At 42.9% G+C, this 15,857-nt stretch overlaps 1 protein-coding gene across 1 annotated transcript in view; it reads right to left on the bottom strand.

Moving 5' to 3' along the window:
- Positions 1-15,857, bottom strand: part of LOC106573612 (transmembrane protein 117) — an 81,276-nt gene that overhangs the window by 36,596 nt on the left and 28,823 nt on the right. The window contains exon 3 of the mRNA XM_014148813.3: positions 14,033-14,165. Coding sequence (XP_014004288.1) covers positions 14,033-14,165 — 133 coding nt within the window. The remainder of the gene's footprint in view (positions 1-14,032; positions 14,166-15,857) is intronic.

The following is a 15,857-nucleotide window of genomic DNA, read 5'->3' as shown; positions in this document are numbered from 1 at the left end:
TGACATTCAGAACTAGCATTCCCATGGAACACTTCCGGTGAATTTACTAAATTACTCACGATAAACGTTCACAAAAAAACATAACAATTATTTTAAGAATTATAGATACAGAACTCCTTTATGCAATCGCGGTGTCCGATTTTAAAATAGCTTTTCGGTGAAAGCACATTTTGCAATATTCTGAGTAGATAGCCCGGCCATCATGGCTAGCTATTTTGACACCCACCAAGTTTGGTACTCACCAAACTCAGATTTACTATAAGAAAAATTGGATTACCTTTGCTGTTCTTCATCAGAATGCACTCCCAGGACTTCTACTTCAATAACAAATGTTGGTTTGGTTCCAAATAATCCATAGTTATATCCAAATAGCGGCGTTTTGTTCGTGCGTTCAAGACACTATCCGAAGGGTAAAGAAGGGTGACGCGCCCGGCGCGTTTCGTGACAAAAAATGTCAAAATATTCTATTACCGTACTTCGAAGCATGTCAAACGCTGTTTAAAATCAATTTTTATGCAATTTTTCTCGTAAAAAAGCGATAATATTCCGACCGGGAAACCCTGTTTTCGTTCAAAGACCAAAAAATAAAACATGGAGTCGGCTCGTGCACGCGCCCCCAGTCTCATTGTTGTCAGATCGACCACTATCCAAATGCGCTACTGTTTTTCAGCCATGGCCTGCAAAGTCATCATTCAACATTCTGGCGCCTTCTGAGAGCTTATGGGAGCGTTAGAAAATGTCACGTTACAGCAGAGATCCCCTGTTTTGGATAGAGATGATCAAGAAGGCCAAGAAATAGTCAGAGAGGGCGCTTCCTGTTTGGAATCTTCTCAGGTTTTGGCCTGCCAAATGAGTTCTGTTATACTCACAGACACCATTCAAACAGTTTTAGAAACTTTGGAGTGTTTTCTATCCAAAGCTAATAATTATATGCATATTCTAGTTTCTGGGCAGGAGTAATAATCAGATTAAATCAGGTACGTTTTTTATCCGGCCGTGAAAATACTGCCCCCTATCCATAACAAGTTAAGGATATATTCAATCTCTCCCTATCCGAGTCTGCTGTCCCCATATGCTTCAAGATGGCCACAATTTTTCCTGTACCCACAGAATGCAAAGGGAACTGAACTAAATGACTATCGCCCCGTAGCACTCACTTCTGTCATCATGAAGTGCATTGAGAGACTAGTTAAGGATGATATCACCTCCACCTTACCTGTCACCCTAGATCCACTTCAAATTGCTTACCGTCCCAATAGGTCCACAGATGATGCAATCGCCATCACACTGCCCACTGCCCTATCCCATCTGGACAAGAGGAATACCTATGTAAGAATGCTGTTCATTGACTATAGCTCAGCATTCAACACCATAGTACCCTCCAAGCTCATCATTAAGCTCGAGGCCAAGGGACTGAAACCCACCCTGTGCAATTGGGTCCTGGACTTCTGAAGGGCCGCCCCCAGGTGGTGAAGGAAGGAAACAACACCTTCACTTTGCTGATCCTCAACACTGGGGTCCTACAAGGGTGTGTACTCAGCCCCCTCCTGTACTCCCTGTTCACCCATGACTGCGTGGCCAAGCACACCTCCAACTCAATAATCAAGTTTACAGACAACACAACATTAGTAGGCTTAATTATCAACAACAACGACACAGCTTACAGGGAGGACGTGAGGGCTCTGGGAGTATGGTGCCAGGAAAATAACCTAATCACTCAACGTCAACCAAAACAAAGGAGATGATCGTGGACTTCAGGAAACAGAGGGAGCACCCCCCTATCCACATCGACGGGACAGCAGTGGAGAAGGTGGAAAGTTTTAAGTTCCTCAGCGTCCACCCACACAGATAGTGTGGTGAAGAAATATTATCAAGGACAACAACCACCCGAGCCACTGCCTGTTCCCCCCGCTATCATCCAGAAGGCGAGGTCAGTACAGGTGCATCAAAGCTGGGAACGAGAGACTGAAAAACAGCTTCTATCTCAAGGCCATCAGACTGTTAAATAGCCATCACTAGCACAGAGAGGCTGCTGCCTATATACATAGACTTGAAATCATTGGCAACTCTATTAAATGGAACATTAGTCACTTTAATAATGTCACTTATAATGTTTACATATCTCGCATTACTCATCTCATTGGTATATACTGTATTCTATACTATTCTACTGTATCTTAATCTATGCCGCTCTGACATTGCTCATCCATATATTTATATATTCTTAATTTATATATGACTTACATTTGTGTGTACTGGGTATATGTTGTGAAATTGTTAGATATTACTTGTTAGATATTGCTGCACTGTCAGAAACAAGAAGCACATGCATTTCGCTGCACCCGCAATAACATCTGCTAAACATGTGTATGTGACCAATACAATTGGATATGATTTGATTTGCAAACTATTACAGACTATAAAGGGAAGCACAAACGCGAACTGCCCAGTGACACAGCCTACCAGATGAGCTAAATTACTTCTATGCTCGCTTCAATGCAAGCAGCACTGAAGCATGCATGAAGGCATCAGCTGTTCCAGACGACTGTGTGATCACACTCTCTGTAGCCGATGTGAGTAAGACCTTTAAAGAGGTCAACATTCACAAGGCCGCAGGGCCAGACAGATTACCAGGACGTGTACTCCGAGCATGCGCTGACCAACTGGCAAGTGTCTTCACTGACATTTTCAACCTGTCCCTGACTGAGTCTGTAATACGTACATGTTTCAAGCAGATCACCATAATCCCTGTGCCAAAGAACACTAAGGTAACCTGCCTAAATGATACCGCCCCGTAGCACTCACGTCTGTAGCTATGAAGTGCATTGAAAAGCTGGTCATGGCTCACATAAACACCATTATCCCAGAAACCCTAGACCCACTCCACTTTGCAATTTCATCACAGACAACGATGAGACAGCCTATAGGGATGAGGTCAGAGACCTGGCCGTGTGGTGCCAGGATTACAACCTCTCCCTCAACATGATCGAGACAAAGGAGATGATTGTGGACTACAGGAAAAGGAGGACCGAGTACGTCCCCATTCTCAACGAAGGGGCAGTAGTGGAGCAGGCTGAGAGCTTCAAGTTCCTTGATATCCACATCACCAACAAACTATCATGGTCCAAACACACCAAGACAGTTGTGAAGAGGGTACGACAAAGCCTATTCCCCCTCAGGAGACTGAAAAGATTTGGCAAGGGTCATCAGATCCTCAAAAAGTTCTACAGCTGCACCATCGAGAGCATCCTGACAGGTTGCATCATTGCCTGGTATGGCAACTGCTCGGCCTCCGACTGCAAGGCACTACAGAGGGTAGTGCGTACGGCCCGTACATCACTGAGGCCAAGGTTCCTGCCATCCAGGACCTCTATGCCAGGCGGTATCAGAGGAAGGCACCAAAAATTGACAAAGACTCCAACCACCCTAGTGATAGACTGTTCTCTCTGCTACCGCACGACAAGCGGTACCGGAGCACCAAGGCTAGGTTCAAAAGGCTTCTATACATCTGCTACCCCCAAGCCATAAGACTTCTGAACAGCTAATGAAATGGCTACCCCCCACCCCCTCTTTAATGCTGCTGCTACTCTCTGTTTATTTTCTATGCATAGTCACTTTAACTCTACCTACATGCACATATTACCTCAATTACCTCGACTAACCTGTGCCCCCGCACATTGACTCTGTACTGGTACTCACTGTATATAGCCTCGCTGTTACTGTTATTTTACTGCTGCTCTTTAATTATTATTATTATTATTTCTTTTTTACTTATCTATTTTTTACTTAACACTTATTTTTCTTAAAATTGCATTGTAGGTTAAGGGCTTGTAAATAAGCATTTCACTGTATTGTATTTGGTGCATGTGACAAATACAATTTGATTTGCTGAAGGCAGTACAGGCACTATTATGGTAAAGCATGAAATGGGAGAGTGGTAGCGGGTAACATTTATCGTCTCAGCGGACCTGCTGCTCCGTTCAGCCATGCATCTCTGCGTTTCCCTTCCTCCTGCCAAACAGAAAGAGCGGGCATGATGGATGTCACTGTCACAGCTCTGGCCCGTTTGACAGATTATACAAGCATATTCCCCACCCCTGTATAGAACAACAACACCTTACCCCTAGCTATTAGCCTGCCCAGTCTACTTCCACTGACAGCATGTTTGCAATATGTAATTTCATTTTAATGTTTTACAACCAAAACAAACAAATGGTAAATCACAAGCCCTCGACCTTGGATACTCAATACCCAATAAGGGATATCTCTATTGCATGTGCTTATTGGGCCAGTATAGTTAGGCCCTGTCCAGAAGCAACCCTAACCCTAGGCATTTGTGTAGATCTGGAACAACTTGATATGTGTAAGCAATACGGTAAATGCACTTTGAAGTAAATCTCAGCTATGGAAAAAGTACACTACATTTTCAGGGCTATCATTAAAACAGGTTAATATGCCCCACCGGCATTAGACAACTATACAGGAAGCCCTTACATATCTACAATTAGTAAATAAAACAAATGATAAAAGAACAGTCTGATTACCTGATACCTGACACGGACATGGTGGCGTAAAATGGAAGATCGGAACTTCGTGAACTAAGAGGTTGTGAGTTCACATCCCAGGTGACAAAATGTTGAATAATAATTAAGGTATAAATGAACATGGACAATGCAATCACATACAGTGCATTCAGAAAGTATTCTGACCCCTTGACTTTTTCCACATTTTATTAAGTTACAGCCTTATTCTAAAATTGATTAAATTAATGTTTTTTTCTCATCAATCTACACACAGTACCCAATAATGAACAGGTAAGAATAGTCTTTTTGACATTTTTGCAAATTTATACAAAAATCAAAAACAGAAATACCTTATTTACATAAGCATTCAGACCCTTTGCTATGAGAATCAAAATTGAGCTCAGCTTTGAGGTTGCACACCTGTTTCCATTGATCATCCTTGAGATGTTTCTACAACTTGATTAGAGTCCACCTGTGGTAAATTCAAGTGATTGGATATGATTTGCAAAGGCACACACCTTTCTATATGTCCCACAGTTGACAGTGCATATCAGAGCAAAAACGAAGTCATGAGGTTGAAGGAATTGTCCGTAAAGGTCAGAGACAGGATTGTGTCTAGGCACAGATATGGTGAAGGGTACGAAAACATATCTGGAGCACTGAAGGTCCCCAAGAACACAGTGGCCTCCATTATTCTTAAATAGAAAAAGTTTGGAACTACCAAGACTCTTCCTATAGCTGGCCGCCAAACTGAGCAATCAGGGGAGAAGGGCCATGGTTAGGGAGGTAACCAAGAACCCGATGGTCGCTCTGACAAAGCTCCAGAGTTCCTCTGTGGAGATGGGAGAACCTTCCAGAAGGACAACCATCTCTGCAGCACTCCACCAATCAGGCCGTTATGATAGAGTGGCCAGACGGAAGCCACTCCTCAGTTAAAGGCACATGACAGCAAGCTTAGAGATTGCCAAAAGGCACCTAAAGATTCCCAGACAATGAGAAACTGTCACAGTATCCACAGAAGGTGGCGCCCCTCCTCGGTCGGGCGGCGCTTGGCGGTCGTCGTCGCCGGCCTACTAGCTGCCACCGATCTATGTTTCTGTGTCTTTTGGTTTTGTCTGTCTGATCCGCACCTGTTTCTTGTCTGTCATTAGTTAGGTTATTTAGTGTGTCTTTTCAGTTCAGGATTTCGTGCGGGATTGTTTTATGTCAACTCTGGACAGTTGGAGTGAGTGCTGCGCTCGTTGTTAATTATATTTACTGGGCTGCGCCCCGTGCGTCTTTTGTTTTGGGAACGTGTTTTCCCGAGTTTAATTTATGTGCGCCCTGCGCCTTTCGGCTTCTTGTGTTGTTCCCGGATTTTCTATTAAATCCCACTATTACTCCGGACCTCTGTCTCCTGCACCTGACTCTGCCTCTCTACTGATCCTGGTAATCGTGACAGAAATAAGATTCTCTGGCCTGAATGCCAAGCGTCACATCTGGAGGAAACCTGGGACCATCCCTACGTTGAAGCATGGTGGTGGCAGCAACATGCTGTGGGGATGTTTTTCAGCGGCAGGGACTGGGAGACTAGTCAGGATCCAGGGAATGATGAACGGAGCAAAATACAGAGAGATCCTTGATGAAAACCTGCTCCAAAGCGCTCAGGACCTCAGACTGGGGCAAAGGTTCACCTTCCAGCAGGACAATGACCCTAAGCACACAGCTAAGACAATGCAGCAGTGGCTTCTCTGAATGTCCGTGAGTGGCCCAGCCAGAGCCCAGACTTGAACCTGATCGAACATCTCTGGAGAAACCTGAAAATAGCTGTGCAGCGATGCTTCCCATCCAACCTGACAGAGCTTGAGAGGATCTGCAGAGAAGAATGAGAGAAACTCCCCAAATACAGGCGCGTCAAGCCTGTAGTGTCATAACCAAGAAGACTCGAGGCTGTAATCGCTGCCAGTGGTGCTTCAACAAAGTACTGAGTAAAGGGTCTGAATTCTTATGTAAATGTGATATATATATACATTTATATATAACATGTAAGAAAGAAGAAAACATGTAAGAAAACCTCTTGTTGCTTTGTCATTATGGGGTATTGTGTGTAGATTGATGAGGGGGAAAAAACGATTTAATCAATTTTAGAATAAGGCTGTAACGTAACAAAATGTGGAAAAAATCAAAGGGTCTGAATACTTTCCGAATGCACTGTATGTTAAAGTGTGTCAAATACAGTGCCTTCAGAAAGTATTCACACCCCTTGACTTTATCCACATTTTGTTGTGTTACATCCTGTATTTTAACTGGATTAAATTTAGAATTTGTCACTGGCCTACACACAATACCCATAATGTCAAGCGGAATTATGTTCTTTTAATTTTTTTTATAAAAATGAAATGCTGAAATGTCTTGAGTCATTACGTATTCAACCCCTTTGTTATGGCAAACTTAGTGTGCTTAACAAGTCACATAATAAGTTGGATGGACTCATCCCATATTCAATAATAGTGGTTAACATGATTTTTGAATAACTACCCCATCTTTGTACCCTAAACATACAATTATCTGTAAGAATTTCAAGCACAGATTCAACTACAAAGACCAGGGAGGTTTTACAATACCTTGCAAAGAAGGGCACCTGTAGAGTACCACAGTATGAGTCATAATACCCATAAAACCCAGCGGTGAAACAGGCAAATGGTTCCAATAGTTTTTTCCACCATTCATTTTTTCCCATAGGAGATTTTAGAAGCAAATTTAATAAGAGCTGTGTTTCGTGTAGGCTTACCCTGGCATGACGTTGTTTAAATCTCTCTAGGACAGGGTGACTTTTATCAATATATTCACATGTATTTATCCCCCCAAAATGAAATGCTAATTTGCTGCTAATGTGACTATCATAAAGAACTACAAATTCCATGATGACCCGGACGAGACTGACAAATTGAGGCAAAGGTAAGAATCTCTGTATTAACTATCTAATGTTAGCGAAATGTAGTAATGAATAAATAGGCAACATTTCTTTAAAAAAGGACAATTCTGTAAACTGTCTTGTGCTAGTTTTAAATTGACACAATAACTGTTAGCATAGGTGTCAGCTAGAAATGGCGTGCAAGAGCTTGCAGGGATTTGTAGGTTTGCATGATGTCTTCTTTGATGCTAATTACCATCTTCGAATCTGAGATTAAATAAAGCTGAATATATTGATAAAAGTCACCTTGTCCGAGAGAGATTTACATGATCAAAACGGCCCGCCAGGGTAAGTCCACTCGAAACAGATCTTATTTTAAGTGTTTCTAAAATCGCCTAAGGGGAAAAATTAATGGTAGAAAAATGATTGGAACCATTTCACTGTTTGACGGCTAGGTTTTATGGGTATTATGACACCTCCACTGTGAGGCTATGTAGGTAGATGGGTAAAAAAAGTTATTAATTAACCTTTGGATGGTGTGTCAATATACCCAGTCACTACAAAGGTACAGGCATCCTTCCTAACAGTTGCCGGAGAGGATGGAAACCACTCAGGGTTTTCACCATGAGGCCAAAAGTGAACGTAACAGTTCGAGTTTAATGGCTGTGATAGGAGAAAACTGAGGATGGATCAACAACATTGTAGTTACTCCACAATACTAACCTACACTTAACAAAATATATGCAACATGCAACAATTTCTAAGATTTTACTGAGTTACAGTTCATATAAGAAACTCAAGTCAATTCAAATAAATTCATTAGGCCCTAATCTATGGATTTCACATGACTAGGAATACAGATATGCATCTGTTGGTCACAGATACCTTAAAAAAAAGTAGGGGCATGGATCAGAAAACCAATCAGTATCTGGTGTGACCACCATTTCCCTCATGCAGCATTGATCAGTCTGTTGATTGTGGCATGTGGAATGTTGTCCCACTCCTCTTCAATGGCTGTGCGAAGTTTCTGGATATTGGTGGGAACTGGAACACGCTGTCGTCCACGTCGATCCAGCGCATCCCAAACATGATCAATGGGTGACACGTCTGGTCAGTATGCAGGCCATGGAAGAAAAGGGGACATTTTTAGCTTCCAGGAATTGTGAGAAAGCCATCTTCTCCGGGGAGACCGCTGGCAGCGACACCTGTCAGTACCCCTTCGTCAGGTCCTGGGTGCTGACGTATCTTGCCTTCCCCAAGCGGTCAATCAGTTCATCCATCCGGGGCATGGGGTAGGCGTCGAATTTACTGACCTCATTCCCAGAAGTCGTTGCAGAAGAGGACGGTTCTGTCCGGTTTCGGTACCAGCACATTAGGGCTAGACCACTCAGTGTGGGACACCTCCAGTACCCTCGTCTCTAGCATTGTTGTAACTTCCCGCTGGACCGCCTTCCTCCGGGATTCTGGTATCTGGTATGGCCGTTTACACACTTTTGTGTAGATGTGATGTTCCACGAGATCCGTGCGCCCCGGCACCTCGGAGAACACAGCCGTATTCCGCTGGGCCAACTCTCAGAGCGCTTGTCGTTAGGTCAGGCTGAGGTCTTTCCCCATGGAGACTTCGACAGAAGGCGAATTCTGCTGTGGCCGGGTCCACATTGCGCACAGCGCCTCTAGTGCGTGCCACTTCTTCAGTAGGTTCACATGGTAAAGCTGGAGGGGTTTTCTCCACCCTGGTTGGCAGACCTTTTAATTGACGTTGCCTATCCGCTCAACGATATCATAGGGCCCATGCCACGTAGCCAGGAATTTGGTCTCCGTTGTGGGGATCAGCACCAAGACCTTCTCACCTGGGTGGAACTCTTGTGGTTGGGCCCCCCGTTTGTAAATGCGCTCCTGGGCATGTTGCGCCTGGGCCATGTGCTCCCTCACCACTGGCCAAATCGCAGTCATCGTCTCCCTCATCTCCTCCACGTGTTCCACCATGCTGTGAAGGGGGGTCGGTTGGTACTCCCATACCTCCTTGGCTAGGTCCAGCAGTCCGTGGGGCCGATGGCCATACAGGAGCTCAAATGAGGAGAACCCAGTGGACGCTTGGGGTACCTCACGCACCAATAACATCGGGTAGGGCAGCAGCTGGTCCCAGTTTCTTCCCGTCTCTCTCGATGACATTCTTCAGCATCTGTTTTAGGGTCTTATTGAAGTGTTCGACTAGCCCATCCGTTTGTGGATGGTACACACTGGTCCTCATTTGTTTAATTCATAAAAGATTTCAGACCTCTTTCATTACACGAGACATGAATGCGGGCACTGGTCCTACAGAATTTCCCGCGGAATACCCACCTGGCTGAATAAATGGAAGAGCTCCCGCGTGATAACGTTCGCTGCCGCCGTGCGTAATGGGATCACCTCCAGATACCGGGTGGCGTAATCTATGATTACCAAGATGTATTTGGCGTCCCCTCGCGGTCTTCACATACGGACCCACCAGATCCATCACCACACGCTCAAACGGCACCCCTATAATGGGCAAGGGAACCAAAGGGTTTCCATAATGTACCCTCTGAGCTGTGATCTGGCACTCCGGGCAGGTACGGCAGTAGTCCTCAACGGCACTCTTGACTCCGGGCCAGTGGAACCGATTCCCAATCCGCTCCCTGGTATTCTACATCCCCAGGTGTGCCCCGAGAAGGTGGGTGTGGGGGTGAGCTGCAAGACAGTCCTAACATACTGGGTGGGTATGAGTAACAAGTCTTTAGACTCCCCATTGTGCTTGACTACCTGATACAATAAATTATGCTTGATGGTAAAGTGGGGGTAGCGCCACTCACTTACCCCGGATAATAGTGCGCTGTCCACCGCGATCACCTGGCCCCTCATGTTCTGGAGGTAGGGGTCTTCTAACTGGGCCGTGAGGATTCCCGTGTCGAGCGGTCCGTCTGGTGCCTCCACCTCCATAAAGGGAGGTGAAGACTTTTTGTCCTGAATACAAAGTATTATGTTTGGGGCAAATCTAATACAGCACATTACTGAGTACCACTCTCCATATTTTCAAGTATACTGGTGGCTGCATCATGTAATGCATATGCTTGTAATTGTTAAGGACTGAGGAGTTTTTTCAGCATAAAAAATAACCAGAATTGCGCCACACACAGGCAAAATCCTAGAGGAAAACCTGGTTCAGTCTGCTTTCCACCAGACACTGGGAGATTAATTCACCTTTCATCAGGACAATAACCTAAAACACAAGGCCAAGTCTAAACTGGAGTTGCTTACCCAGGAGACAGTGAATGTTCCTGAGTGGCTGTTAGAGTTTTGACTTAAATCTAATGCAAGACCTGAAAATGTTTGTCTAGCAATGATCAACAACCAACTTGACAAAGCTTGAAGAATTTTGAAAATAATAATGGGCAAATGTTGCACAGTCCAGGTGTGGAAAGCTCTTAGAGACTTAACCAGAAAGACTCACAGCTATAATCCCTGCCAAATGTGCTTCTACAAAGTATTGACTCAAGGGTGTGAATACTTACAGTTGAAGTCGGAAGTTTACATACACCTTAGCCAAATACATTTAAACTCAGTATTTCACAATTCCTGACATTTAATCCAAGTAAAAATTCCCTGTCTTAGGTCAGTTAGGATCACCACTTTATTTTAAGAATGTGAAATGTCAGAAAAAAAGTAGAGAGAATAATTTATTTCAGCTTTTATTTATTTCATCACATTCCCAGTGGGTCAGAAGTTTACATACACTCAATTAGTATTTGGTACCATTGCCTTTAAATTGTTTAACTTGGGTCACGTTTCGGGTAGCCTTCCACAAGCATCCCACAATAAGTTGGGTCAAAATTGGCCCATTCCTCCTGACAGAGCTGGTGTAACTGAGTCAGGTTTGTAGGTCTCCTTGTTCGCACACGCTTTTTCAGTTCTGCGCACCAAAAAATTCTATGGGATTGAGGTCAGGGCTTTGTGAAGGTCACTCCAATGCCTTGACTTTGTTGTCCATAAGCCATTTTGCCACAACTTTGGAAGTATGCTTGGGGTCATTGTCCATTTCGACGACCCATTTGCGACCAAGCTTTAAATTCATGACTGATGGCTTGAGATGTTGCTTCAATATATACACATCATTTTTCATGCCTCGTGATGCCATCTATTTTGTGAAGTGCACCAGTCCCTCCTGAAGTAAAGCACCCCCACAACATGATGCTGCCACCCCCGTGCTTCACGGATGGGATGGTGTTCTTCGGCTTGCAAGCCTCCCCCTTTTTCCTCCAAACATAACGATGGTCATTATGGCCAAACAGTTCTATTTCTGTTTCATCAGACCAGAGGACGTTTCTCCAAAAAGTACGATCTTTGTCCCCATGTGCAGTCGCAAACCGTAGTATGGCTTTTTTATGGCGATTTTGGAGCAGTGCTGAGCGGCCTTTCAAGTTATGTCGATATAGGACTCATTTTACTGTGGATATAGATACTTTTGTACCTGTTTCCTCCAGCATCTTCACAAGGTCCTTTGCTGTTGTTCTGGGATTGATTTGCACTTTTTGCACCAAAGTACATTCATTTCTAGGAGACAGAACGCGTCTCCTTCCTGAGCGGTATGACGGCTGCGTGGTCCCATGGTGTTTATACCTGTGTACTATTGTTTGTACAGATGTGGTACCTTCAGGCGTTTGGAAATTGCTCCCAAGGATGAACCAGACTTGCGGAGGTCTACAATTTTCTTTCTGAGGTCTTGGCTGATTTCTTTTGATTTTCCCATGATGTCAAGCAAAGAGGCACTGAGTTTGAAGGTAGGCCTTGAAATACATCCACAGGTACACGTCCAATTGACTCAAATAATGTCAATTAGCCTATCAGAAGCTTCTAAAGCCATGACATTTTCTGGAATTTTCCAAGCTGTTTAAAGGCACAGTCAACTTAGTGTATGTAAACTTCTGACCCACTGGAATTGTGATACAGTGAATTATAAGTGAAATAATCTGTCTGTAAACAATTGTTGGAAAAATTACTTGTGTCATGCACAAAGTAGATGTCCTAACCGACTTGCTAAAACTATAGTTTGTTAACAAAAAATTTGTGGAGTGGTTGAAAAACAAGTTTTAATGACTCCAACCAAAGTGTATGTAAACTTCCAACTTCAACTGTATGTAAATGAGGTATTTCTGTATTTCATTTTCACAAAATTTGTAAAACATAAAAACATTTTTTACAACTTTGTCATTATGGGTACTCTGTGTAGATGGGTGAGGAAAAACATACATTTAATATTTTTTAATTTTCAGGCTGTAACACAACAAAATGTGGAATAAGTCCATCCAGGGGTATGAATATGTTCTGAAGGCACTAAGTTGAAAACACTAAGTTGAAAACACTATGTTACAAGCACTCTGTGCTTGACCTATTCCACATTTCATTGTTACAGCCTGAATATAAAATTGATTATTATATTTAATTATTTATTTAATATTTTAACAACCCTAACCTTGCCAACAGACAAAGATCTATGACTGGATCAGTGGTTCACCAATCAGAGCCTTGGATTGGCTCAGCAACAGTAACAAGAGATGTAATGACAGTAACAAGAGGTGTAATGTGTAATGACATTTTTTTTACACATAAATGTTCTTGCACAGTTCCCATGAAACATTTCTAGAACATTAATATCTTATGTTCTGAGAACATGACAACCATGTTCTGTGTATGTTTTGTGGGAAATCAATAAAATATTCTCTCTACCCACAGAAAACTGGACACATGAATGTTCTTGCAGCATACTATGAAACGTGTCTAGAACAATAATATCTTATATTCTGAGAACATGGCAACCATGTTCTGCGTATGTTTGATGTGACATTGATGGAATATTCTCCTAACACTCAGAAAACAGGACACGAATGTTCTTGCAACATTCCCATGATATATGTCTAGAATTTTTATATCTTATATTCTGAGAACATGGCAACCACGTTCTGTGTATGTTTGGTGGGACATTGATGAAATATTCTCCTAACCCACAAAAAACTGGACACATGAATGTTCTTGCAATGTTCTCGTTTAATCTAGAACATCTAGAACATTAATATTTTATGACATTAAGGGAATGGTCCCTTGGAAACATTGCTTGCACATCACGGGAACATTCCTTTAAAAACGTTAGTTAATGACCTAATGAGACTCTTAAGGGTACGTTCTCTAAAGTTGTGGGAACGTTTGTTGTTAACTGGGAGCTTCTCTCTGACTGACTGAAACATCAAACGCTAAAATGGATTCCTGTCACTGGCTTGATGTGTGTGACTGACACGGCTCTGCAGCTGGTTACCCATTGAGTGTAGGTAAACCAGAAGAACAGCAGGTAAAGGGGAAGCCATCTTGACTCTTGACTTTATGTTGTCAATAAACCAAGATGGCCGCCCTGATCATCATTGAAGAATTATGGTGGTGCTGAAGGTGATCTTTCAGGTGCCCTCCCACCCATCCCAACTCCATCTCCTCCACCCCTGAATTAAAGTCTCGAGGTGATTGATGGGACTGAGAGAGACAGAGGCTCTAACAAATGAAAGCAGCAGTGAGAGAATGAGAGAGAAGGATGAGACATTGAGCGGTGGCTTACCCCATGCTTCCTGCCATTAGAAGGATCACGTTGTAGATGTGTGAGAAGATGAAGAGGAAGAGGATGGTGCTGAAGAACATGGTCATCCAGGAGCCGTGATCCTCACGGAACATTTTCAGACGCAGATATCGACCTATAGGAGGAGGGCATGAGGACGACACACTTTTTCAGTGGCAGGGTCCATTCACTGGACATTATATTCTCTCAGTCAGTGTACTACTTTTGACCAGGACCACTAGTCAAAAGTTGTGCACTATATAGGGAATAGGCTACCATTATAGATGCAACCCGTGTCTGCTGTACCAGCAAATATGAGCTCAACAAACAAGGATGAAATGATAGGCTGTGTTCATACACATAAATAAACATTTGTCAGAAACTCAGCCTTTAAAGCATTGAAATTATGATTGAAGACCATTCTGGAGCACTATATCCTCCCTTCGAATTTCAGTGCAATTTATTTTGGTGAACTAAACCTTGCCAACTGAACTGACTGTTCTAAAATGGCATCTCCTTAGTACAGGGATCTTCAACCTTTTCTTGCCCAGGGAAACCCTCTCAGGTAAACCCGCGAGCCAGGGACACCCGTCATACATTAGCAAAACATTTTTTTCACATGTTTTGTCTTATAATCAGGTGAATGATAATAGCAAGGAAAAGTAATCAACAATTTAAAATGAATAGATTAGATAGATAGTCATGCGGTCTCCTCTGAACAGTTGATGTTGAGATGTGTCTGTTACTTGAACTCTGTGAAGCATTTATTCGGGCTGCAATCTGAGGTGAAGTTAACTCTAATGAACTTATCCTCTGCAGCAGAGGTAACTTGGGGTCTTCCTTTCCTGTGGCGGTCCTAATGAGAGCCAGTTTCATCATAGCACTTGATGTTTTTTGCGACTGCACCTTAACCTCAAGAAACTTCTAAAGTTCTTGACATTTTCCAGATTGACTGCCCTTTATGTCTTAAAGTAACGATGTGCCGTCATTTTTGCTTTTTTGAGCTGTTCTTGCCATAATATGGACTTGGACTTTTACCAAATAGAGCTATCTTCTGTATACCACCCCTACCTTGTCACAACTGTCACAACTGATTGGCTCAAACGCATTAAGAAGGAAAGATAATCCACAAATTAACTTTCAACAAGGCACTGTTAATTGAAATGCATTCCAGGTGACTACTTCATGAAGCTGGTTGAGAGAATGCCAAGAGTGTGCAAAGCTGTCATCAAGGCAAAGGGTGGCTACTTTGAAGAATCTAAAATACAAAATATATATATTTGTTTAACACTTTTTTGGTTACTACATGATTCCATATGTGTTACTTCATAGTTTTGATGTCTTCACTATTATTCTACAATGTAGAAAATAGTAAAATAAAGAAAAACCCTTGAATGAGTATGTGTGTCCAAAGTTTTGACTGGTACTGTATATAATTATACATTTTATTTTTGTATTTTATTTTTTGCAGCGGTGGCCGTGATTTAGCAGCGGCAAAGGGCGCCACTGCTGAATGCATATAGGGGAAAGACTGCCTTGTCTGTGCTCTTTGGTATATCACTGGCTTTTTGGTCTAAACAGGTAACATGATTTTTAGCAATCTGACTGAGACCCTGTTGTGTTCCAAGCCTCTGATGCTGCCTTGATTGTGTTCCATGAGGACAGTTCAGCATGATTAGATAGATTATGCTGATATTTGTGACCTGTGGTGTTTTCCATTCTTCTGGCTGGGAATTCAATTACTGGGAAATATCTCTCTGCTAGAGCATGAGATTGATTCAGGCAGTCCACCTTCTGCCCAGAATACATAATCACAGCTGGCCTCTGG

The sequence above is a fragment of the Salmo salar genome, chromosome 16, assembly GCF_965601325.2.
Source record: "Salmo salar chromosome 16, fSalSal1, whole genome shotgun sequence".
Taxonomy (NCBI): domain Eukaryota; kingdom Metazoa; phylum Chordata; class Actinopteri; order Salmoniformes; family Salmonidae; genus Salmo; species Salmo salar.
This window is presented reverse-complemented; position numbering and strand designations above follow the sequence as displayed.